The sequence below is a fragment of the Quercus suber genome, unplaced genomic scaffold, assembly GCF_002906115.3.
Source record: "Quercus suber isolate HL8 unplaced genomic scaffold, Cork oak 2.0 scaffold_29, whole genome shotgun sequence".
In the NCBI taxonomy this organism is placed as follows: Eukaryota; Viridiplantae; Streptophyta; class Magnoliopsida; order Fagales; family Fagaceae; genus Quercus; species Quercus suber.
In genome coordinates, this window is record NW_027069494.1 from 1,588,189 (window position 1) to 1,598,109 (window position 9,921).

Sequence of the window (9,921 nt, forward strand, 5' to 3'; positions counted from 1 at the left end):
CATCCCTCTTGAGTTGTGGCCAATAATACCTCTCTTCCACCAGTGCTATAGTCTTATCTCTGCCCATATGTCCACCCAAACCTCCACCTTGCAGCTCCTTAATAATCTGCTCCCTCAATGAACTTTTAGGGATGCATAATTGGTTACCTCGAAAGAGGAAACCATCCTGGATGTACACCCTATTGACAGCAGTATAAGTTTGTTGACACTTACCCAAATATCACCGAAATCCTCATCATTCTCATACAGTTCCTTGAGGCAATCAAACCCTACAACTTCAGTACGTAGGGTGGTCAACAAAGATGCTCGCTTGCTGAGTGCGTCAGCCACCTTATTAGTGATACCAGACTTGTGCTTCAATGTGAAATGGAAGCGCTGAATATAAGCTACCCACCGAGCATGCATCCTGTTAATGCTAACTTGACTGTTAATGTGCTTCAATGCCTGATGATCTGTAAATAATACAAACTCCCTCTAAATCAGGTAGTGCTCCCAATGCTTAAGAGTCCGTACTACAGCAAAGAACTCCAGCTCATAGGCTAACCATTTACTTCGAGCTTCACAAACTTTCTCACTGAAGAATGCTACTGGTCTGTTGTCTTGTGAAAGAACAGCGCCTATCCTGACCACAGATGCATTATACTCCACCTGAAACACCTTATCAAAGTTGGGCAATGCCAAAACCGGGACTGTGCTCAACTTTTCCTTGATTAAGGCAAAGCTTTGTTCTGCCTCTTTTCCCCACGAGAACCTCCCCTTCTTTAGACACTCAGTGATAGGGGCGACTATGCTACTAACTCGAACAAACCTCCGATAGAAGGTCGCTGGCCCATGGAAACTTCGCACATCACTCACTGTCTTTGGTGTTGGCCATTCTCTGACTGCACGGACCTTGTCCTCATCAACATGAATCCCATCCGTATTGACCACATACTCTAAGAACAGCAACTTATCAGTCAAGAAGCTGCACTTCTTCAAGTTGATATACAACTCATTGGCCTGCAACACCGCTAATACTTCTCACACATGATTATAGTGGGCTGCTTCTGTCTTACTGTAAATCAGGATATCGTCAAAATAAACTACCACAAACTTTCCAATAAATGGTTTCAATACCTGATTCATAAGTCTCATGAAAGTGCTGGGAGCATTGGACAATCCGAAAGGCATTACCATCCACTCATACAACTCCTCATTTGTCTTAAAAGCTGTCTTCCACTCATCTCCAGGTCGGATCCGAATCTGGTGATACCCACTCTTGAGATCCAACTTGGTGTAACACTTGGACCCACTCAGCATATCAAACATGTCATCTAGTCGGGGAATAGGAAATCGACACCTGACTGTGATCTTGTTGATGGCTCGACTTTCCACACACATACGCCAGTTCCCATCCTTCTTTGGTGTTAGCAGTGCCGGTACTGCACATGGACTCATACTCTCCCTGATCTGCCCCTTGCTCAAAAGCTCATCCACCTACCCCTGTAGAATCTGACCCTCTTGAGGATTCATCCTGTAATGTGGCAGATTAGGTAGACTAGTTCCAAGAACTAAATCAATGCAATGCTGGATGTCACGCATTGGTGGTAAACCTGCAGGCAGCTTTTCTGGAAAAAGCTCTTCAAACTCCTTGATCAATGGTTGAATTGCCTTAGGTATCTCAGTAACCTTCTTTGGCTCACCATCTGTCACCACTACAGCATATACCTGTTTCAACTCCTTACACTCCCTGTCAAACTCATCTTCATTGTTCACTATGAGGAGTGCTGGCTTCCCCTCCACTTTAAAAGCTTTGGGTATACTGCCTTCCTTAATAGGACCAAGGATAATTTTTCTGCCATTCTTAAAAAACACATACACATTATCCTTACACCTATAAGTAGCATCTACATCATACTGCCAAGGTCTACCCAGTATTAAATGACATGCATCCATTTCAACAACATCACAAACTACTTCATCTACATAACATTTACCCATAGAAAAAGTAACACGACATTGTTGAGTAACAAGGGTTACCGTACCTTTCTTGATCCAACCTATCTTGTACGGAGAGGGATGCTTTTCTGTTTTCAGTCCTAGCTTGGTAACCAAACTCTTCGACGCAATGTTCTCTACACTGCCACTGTCAATGATCAAATCACAGACCCTCTTGCTGATGGTGCATCGTGCTCAGAAGATCTCATTCCGTTGATCACCGTATTCCACCCTTGGTGTGAGCAACAACCTCTGAATCACCAAAGACCGCCCTAGTGGCACGCCTTCCTCATCCTCTTGGACCTTATTGGGATCATAGGCATACGGATCTGCACTATTATACACCTCTTCACCCTCCTGTTCACCTTCTATCTCGCCCTCTTCTGCCACCACCAGATTCACTGCGACTCGCTTAGGGCAAGTACTAGATCGATGTCCTGGTTCTCCGCATCTGTAGCACTTATTCCCAGTTGGCCTAGCATAAGGGTTGGCAATCGCTATCGGCTGGGCTGCGGAACCTGCTACTGCCACTGTGGATTGGTTGACACCACTGTTCTCCCTAACCATGGGTTGTGATCTTGGTGTAAACATGGGCTGTTTACCTTTGTTGGCAGTGGAACTAGAGGACTCAGAATTGCGATTGGAAAACTTCGAACCTGCCCTGAGATGCTGATATTCTATTTTCTTGGATAAGGTTACAGCCTCATTCAAAGTATATAGGGTTTGTAAGGATACCTGATCTCGGATGGAAACTCGTAACCCATGTACAAATCTGGATATCTGTTGATCTTCAGTTTCCTCCAAATCATTGCGATTCGCCAACCTGTCAAACTCCTCCATGTACTCATTAACTGTCCGCGTACCCTGCCTGCAATCTTGGTACTGTTTGAACAACTCCTGCTGGTAATTTGGTGGTAAGAACCGATCTGCCATTAATCTTTTCATTCTCCTCCATGATCGTATTGGAAGCTTTCGTTCACGGGTCCGGTTTAATTGAACACGATCCCACCAGGCAGATGCTCCTCCCTTCAATTTGTAGGCCACCAAACACACCTGTTTGTCATCTGCTGTACCCATATAATCGAAAAACTTTTCCACTTCGCTGACCCAATCCATATACTCTTCAATGGAGACATTACCATTAAAGGATGGTAATTCTACTTTCATTCGATAGTCCCTCTGCTCCTGATAATCTCGGCCATTATCCCTTGCGGGACCACGATGATTTCCAAGGACTCTCTCTGCATACTCCTTGTCTTCACTGTCTTCTTCGTTGTAGTCCTGCTGCCTGTTCCGATTTGGACCACGATAGGGAGGACCACGTGCTCGGTTATCACGTCGCTCTCCGTCATCGCGATTAGGGTTTCGGTTAAGCAACGTGGCAAGTGCTTCTTGAATCTGGTCCAGAGTTTGCTGGGTGGAATCACGAAACTGTTGATGTTCATCACGAAATTGTTGATTTTCATCACGAAAATCAAGGAACTCAGCCCTAGTGAGGACTGGGTTGTTGACGTCATCACCGCCGTCATTGTTGTGGTGGTTACCGTCTCGCCGGTTAGCCATCAGACCAGGGTAAGTCAAGGCTCTGATACCAACTGATGTCGCGGAAGCCTGAAGAGAAGCACACATGATGCTCTCTTGATGGAACAGAAACTAAACTGTTAGTTTCTGGTAGTAAACCTCGAATCCACGAGGGGTTTCCCTGAATCCACAAGGAGATAAAACTGAAATCCACCAGAAGAAAATTGACAAAAGTCTGTGTTTATTGATAATAGTCTAATTTGCCTCTGACGGCTACAAAACATATAAGTACTAAGAAAAAAAAACGTTTAAAACCCTAATTCGCGCTAATTAAGCGATTAGGTGACAAAATTACCGAATTTTACCAAAAATGGCAAAATTGAGTTAAATGCAGAATCACAAACTACTGCCTTAAGGGTCGTCCCAAAACAGACGGGACCTTATTCTGACTTTTAAACTAAAGTTATTAAGAAAAAACAAATATTACTATAAATAGCAAAAACACTATTATCGGGGCCTTAATGAAGGAATTCGCCTAAATTTTGGTGACGTTCATGGCATCATGAATCTGGATCAGAACATCGTTTCCCTTCAACCTGCCAAATTTCATGCAATTCCGACACTGTTACACCGATGGCCCCTACTGGCACCCCCTTTGATCTTGCGTTGTGACTTCCTGCGCCCCTGCTGCTCAAGAAAGGCATGTGCTGTCTGTTCTACATCAGCTTCGCTTGGAAGTTGAAAGTAAATCTACGTCTCCTCAGGCTCCCAACATCATCATAAGTTATTTTAAAGCCAAAGTTGTACTTAATTGTAGTGCACAACTGGTCATGGATATTGCCTTCTTTATTCTTATTGGCATGCTGTTTATCATTTAAATGCATATAAATGATTGGACAAGTCTTCCTTTTTCTTGTCAATGGCTGTCTTCAACTAGTGGTTTCCTTTCTATTCCTGCATTATGTTGATAGGTAAATGTTTGTTATAACAGACCATAGACACAAGGATTAAACTTGCGTATGCCCTTGCAAGACAGTGGTTTGGTGTATATATCACTCCTGAGGCACCAAATGATGGTAAGCTAGTAGAGTATGTTGGTTTGTACCTTGCTGACTTCAGATTATTGGTACTGATTATTCCAGTTAAGAGTTGAGAAAATTTATTTTCTTCTGCTATTAATTAATGCTTATTGTCCAGAGTGGCTGTTGGATGGTCTGGCTGGTTTTTTGACTGATTATTTTATCAAGAAAAATTTGGGGAACAATGAAGCACGTTATCGGCGTTATAAGGTTTGCTTTTCCATTTGTGCTGCACATGCCTCTTACCTAATATCTGTTGTCATGTTAACAACGTTTTTACATTAAGGTGACTTATCCAAAAAAAAAAAGTTGTTTACATTAAGGTCTAGAATCAGACTGCTAATAAAGTGCAACTTTTGGCTAGTGCCAGTTTATGGGGAAATAGATTTATTAAATGAGGGAAGTGCTTTAAAAACTGAGGGAAATACTTTAAAAACTTTGGTCACTTTTATCCTTCGTATTCTTCACTTTTGCTGGTTTTAGTGAGTTTATCTACTTCTATTTCTGAGCAATGTTCTGGGTGGTTACAGTATAAGCAAATTCCATATTTTTCTTTTATTTCCTGACCTTTAGAGATTTTCATAATTTGGTTGTTGCCCCTCTTTTCTTATTAAAATTTTTTGTACTTCTAAAAGAAAGAAAAACTCTTGCTATTATTAGAATTGTTCACTGAACATCAATTACCAAAAAATTGATATTCTTCACACTGTTAAATAATTTTTTCTTTTGATAAGTAACATAAAATTTTTATTAAAAAATAACACAGCCCAAGTACATAGGAAATGTACTATAGGGGCAACAACATCAAGAAACCAGATTACAATGATCAAGCAAAACAGAAAAGGAAAGCCAAGAAAAATATGGTAAAACTAAACACCATTCGAGAAGAGTAAAAAAGAAAAAAAGACTTAAATTCAAGAATGGACTATTCGCATCCCTCAAAGCTTCCAGTATTCCGTTCCCGCCAGATACACATCATCAAACAGTGCGGCACCATCCTCTATATAGCTATATTGCGATGTTGCCTGAAATTGCATGGCCAAAAATCCATTACCATTTGCGGCATCAACCAAATAATACCAAATAGGCAAAAGACCGTACTCCACATCTCGTAGGCTATAGGACAATGGAGGAGATGATCCACAGATTCTCCACACCTTTTGCACATATAATGCCACTTAAGTACAACAATATGCCTCTTCTGAAGATTATCCATGGTTAGAATCTTGCCTAAAGATGCTGTCCAAGAGAAAAAAACTACCCAAAGAGGAACCTTCGATTGCCACACCATTTTCCATGGGAAAGATACAACAGTAGAAGGGGATAAAGAATGATATACCCGCTCACCTTGAAACCTCGATCTCTAACTGGCTTCTAACAAAGTTTGTCAAAACCAACACCCCACACCTCCGTGGAATAGATCAAATCCATAAACGAATCCAAAGATTGTGACTCCTGATCATTCACTAAATGACGAAATTGTAAGTCCCAAAATAGTGTCCCATTGAGTAATGCATACTCGCCAAGACCAAAACATCCATTATCCTACTAAATTCTTATCATATCATTGCTGTTGCACTTCAAAATTTGTGTGTGTGTGTGTTTTTTTTTTTGATAAGTAGAGTAATTTATTGAAAATGAACTACTTCTTGTGAAAAAGGCATAGAGTAATCAAAATAATTACAAAACAAAAAGATGAAAATGGTTATGTACAAGAAGAAAGAGTGTATAATATTGGAATGGAATTACTAGATGTGAATCCGCAAGCTTGAGCCCAGTCAAACAAGCTGCCAAGAAAAGATGCTAAAAGCTGATTCCCCGATCGCTCTTCATCCATAAATGTATGATTGTTACGCTTCTGCAAAATAATTGACATCAAACATAATGGAGCCAAATTCCAAATATTTTTTGATGAATGCTTCCCCAACCTGTTCCTCCATTCAAATAAAAGATCAATTACTCTCTCTAGCACATAGAAGATCCCAAATGATCTAAAAAGCCAAACTCCACAACTGATTGGCCCACTCACAATGGATCAAGAGATGATCCACTATCTCCCCGCTACACTTGCACATACAACACTAATCCACTATTGTCAAACCTCTTCTCCTCAGATTATCACCTATGAGTATCTTCCCACTATGCTTCAAAATTTGTATTTTGTTGATGTTCAGTTTAGTTTAAATCTAGGTAACGGTTCAACCATTTGTCTTTAGGGAAAAAAGAAATGCAAGAATTAAATTTATATAGATTCTATATAATTTCTTGTGAATTAATGCCACTTTGTTTCCACAAGTGCAGGCGAATTGTGCTGTTTGCATGGCTGATGATAGTGGTGCAACTGCTTTGAGCTTCTCTGCATCTTTTAAGGATTTGTATGGAACCCAGTGCATTGGTCTATATGGAAAAATAAGATCATGGAAGTCTGTAAGTTTACTTTGAATTATTGCTTGACCCTCTTTCAAATTTCCTTACCTATTAACATAATTTTTATCGTGTTTCTGATTGACTAATTTTCTAAAGGTGGCTATCATTCAAATGTTGGAAAAGCAGATGGGGCCTGAGTCTTTTCGTAACGTAAGAGTCCTACATACTTTGTTGTCTGGCTATCACCACTTTGAGTTTTTATTCTTATGGTCTGTCTTGATTGAATGATGGTTACTAATTCATTCTCTTCCAAGAACTGCTTAAGTTCATTGATCTTTTGAATTTTAGATGTTAGGTTTTTCTTTGTGAGTCTTCCTATTGTATGATATTATGAGGGAGTCGCTAGAGAGGGATTTGGTCATGTATAGAGGAGATCGATTAATGCACTGGTGAGGAAGAGTGAGTTGAGTGGGTGTTGTCGGACAATGTAGCATCCCTCCTTTTTGGTTGGCGAAACTAGCTAGGAAAACATTCTTTGAATGTATGGAACTTGGTGTAGGTGGCGTGCGTGATGTGGTTAGTGTGGAAAGAGCTTAACAATCATATTTTTGAGGAGAGTGAGAAATATTGAGCAATTGAAGTCCTTACTGATCCGTTCTTTGTTTGAATGGTCTCAAGCATGGGGCTTTTACCAATTGTACTTCCATTTTATTTTCAACTCTCTCTTAGATCCTCTATTTGATTTGCTTGTATTTTTTCAAGGTGCTTTATGATCGTCATAATGAACATAGAGTAATTCTTTTCATTTGCAATAAAATTCTATTACTTATATAATAATAATAATAATAACAACAACAGTAGTAGTAGTAGTAAAAAAATGTCATGTCAATTAAGAAGGTAGTAGAGAGTATGATTTTGGATAAGATAGAGTAGCGGAAAAGAATATATATGGCCAATCTTGATCAGTTTGTTAAGGATCCCAAAAATTTTTTCTTAATTTTTTTTTTATTAAGGCTTCTTGTTGGGTCCTTTGGTTGTATACAAGTCAAGAGGCGTTTGGCTTGCCATGATGTTACATTACGTCGCAATATTATGTTGTTGCAATCTTACGTTAATGTAATCTTAATACAAGAATACAATATTAAATTGTTTAGGAGGGTGATGGGATTAAGATGATGTGATGTATTTTGTAATTTTAAATTATGGTAATGTTAGAAAAAATAAAATAAACCAAAAACCTTAATGTCACATCATCATAATGTACATCACATTAAGGAAGCAACACAGCGAATCAAACACCACCTTAGTGTATTATGGCTGTGATATTTTTTGCAGGATTTTAATGGGTTTAAAAATTAGGAGTAAGGCTACCTACTAATCATCTCCTCCTAGACCCGCAGAAGTGAAAGTTTTGTGCATTGAGTATAACATTTTTATTATTTATCAAAAAATTTCTATATAGTCGTCAAATATAATAAGCTTACAAGAACAAGGTGGATGGTGAGGTTGTCGGTTTAAAATTCACTGAGTGTATAACTTGTTAATTAAAAAAAAAAAAAAAAAAAGAGGTTCAATATTTATTTTTCTTTACTTCTTTGATTGGTTGTTTAATAATATATATTGCACAACTGCACTTGAGATGATGTAAATGGCCTTTCGTGATTTAAGATTTATAAAATTTATAATAATATTTCAAATGCCCATCATTCTTATATAAACAATTGTTGAGAGTATTGGAGACAACTTTTTCCTTCTTTTTCATGTAACTTTTAGCAAAAGATGAGATCCAATATGCTTTGCTAATGATTTGTTCATCACATTTTTCTTGCCCCTTTCTGCTACAGTTGAGGCCACGTTCTCCCTCTCTTCTCTTTTATAAACATGTCATTGGAAGTTCATGCTTTTTTAATTGTTCATTTATTTGTTACTTGTGTCTTTAGTTGTGCACTTGCCTATAATTTATGGATATGAATATTAACTGTGATTTGTGGATTGTGGACTCACAAGTTTGCCTACTGATGGCTTTCATTATTGTTTTGATTATACAGATTTTGCAGACGATAGTTTCTCGGGCTGAAGATGGAACTCGTACTTCAAGATCTCTTAGTACAAAGGAGGTAATCCGATTCTACCATAGAAATATGTTCCCATCATCTGCCTGTAAAATGTTTTTTGATAAGTAATAAATTTAATTTAGATATTGTAATAAGGGGTACAACCCTAGCAATGAGCTATAGCTCAACTGGTACTTCCTCCTCCCATATTAATGGGATGGAGGGTGAGTTCATGGGTTCAAGATCCACCGAGTGTGTGTAACTTACCAATCAAAAAGTAAGGGGGTGCAACCCTAGTGCTTCATCTACTTGCACACTTACATCAACAACTTAGTGAACTCTTAATTGCTTTGTTCTTTTATGATAAAAAAATATCTGTATAGGCAAAGAGAAGAGATTTAATGTGCACTTGGTATATACAAAAAACTCTTTAAAGAACAAAATAGAAAACAGAAGTACAGTCTAAAAGCAAGGGAGTCTATAAAGTCTACAAGTGAATGCCTATGCTATCACTCTCTCTCCCATGTACCTACCACTCAAGTCGAGGTCTTAGAGATGAAGATTTCAGCTCGATGATTGCAACATCCATCCAGTTAAAAGTGCAACTATTTCTCTCCATATTCGATATAGGAGGGCCATAATATATTCTAGATAGCTGCCATGTTTTCCAAACCAATTTCTCCATCCAAAGAACAGCCCTCTAATAGGTTATGGATCTATGCATCTCCAATGACCCTTAATGTTTGCTTACATTATAATGCATTAAAAGGCCAATGTGGTCTGACATTCCCTTGGAAGAGTATTTGGAGTGTTAAGGGACCTTGATGGGTCTCGTTCTTTGATTGGACTGCGTATTGGGGAAAGATCCTAGCGTACAAGAATCTCATTAAACGTGGCTATACACTAGTAGGGTGGTGTTGTAT

The 9,921-nt window shown here is 38.9% G+C and overlaps 2 protein-coding genes across 2 annotated transcripts; one reads left to right on the top strand and one right to left on the bottom strand.

Moving 5' to 3' along the window:
* Positions 1 to 1,476: 1,476 nt before the first annotated feature.
* On the bottom strand, positions 1,477 to 1,980 carry LOC136066265 (uncharacterized). Its single transcript, XM_065770308.1, has one exon. It carries the CDS (start codon positions 1,978 to 1,980, stop codon positions 1,477 to 1,479), a length of 504 nt encoding a protein of 167 aa, XP_065626380.1.
* A 2,483-nt stretch (positions 1,981 to 4,463) lies between these two features.
* On the top strand, positions 4,464 to 9,127 carry LOC136066266 (transcription initiation factor TFIID subunit 2-like). The gene is made up of 5 exons (XM_065770310.1): positions 4,464 to 4,574; positions 4,696 to 4,787; positions 6,879 to 7,004; positions 7,101 to 7,154; positions 8,993 to 9,127. The coding sequence occupies exons 3-5, from the start codon at positions 6,897 to 6,899 to the stop codon at positions 9,125 to 9,127; spliced, it is 297 nt and encodes a 98-aa protein (XP_065626382.1). The 5' UTR covers positions 4,464 to 4,574; positions 4,696 to 4,787; positions 6,879 to 6,896.
* Positions 9,128 to 9,921: the final 794 nt, after the last annotated feature.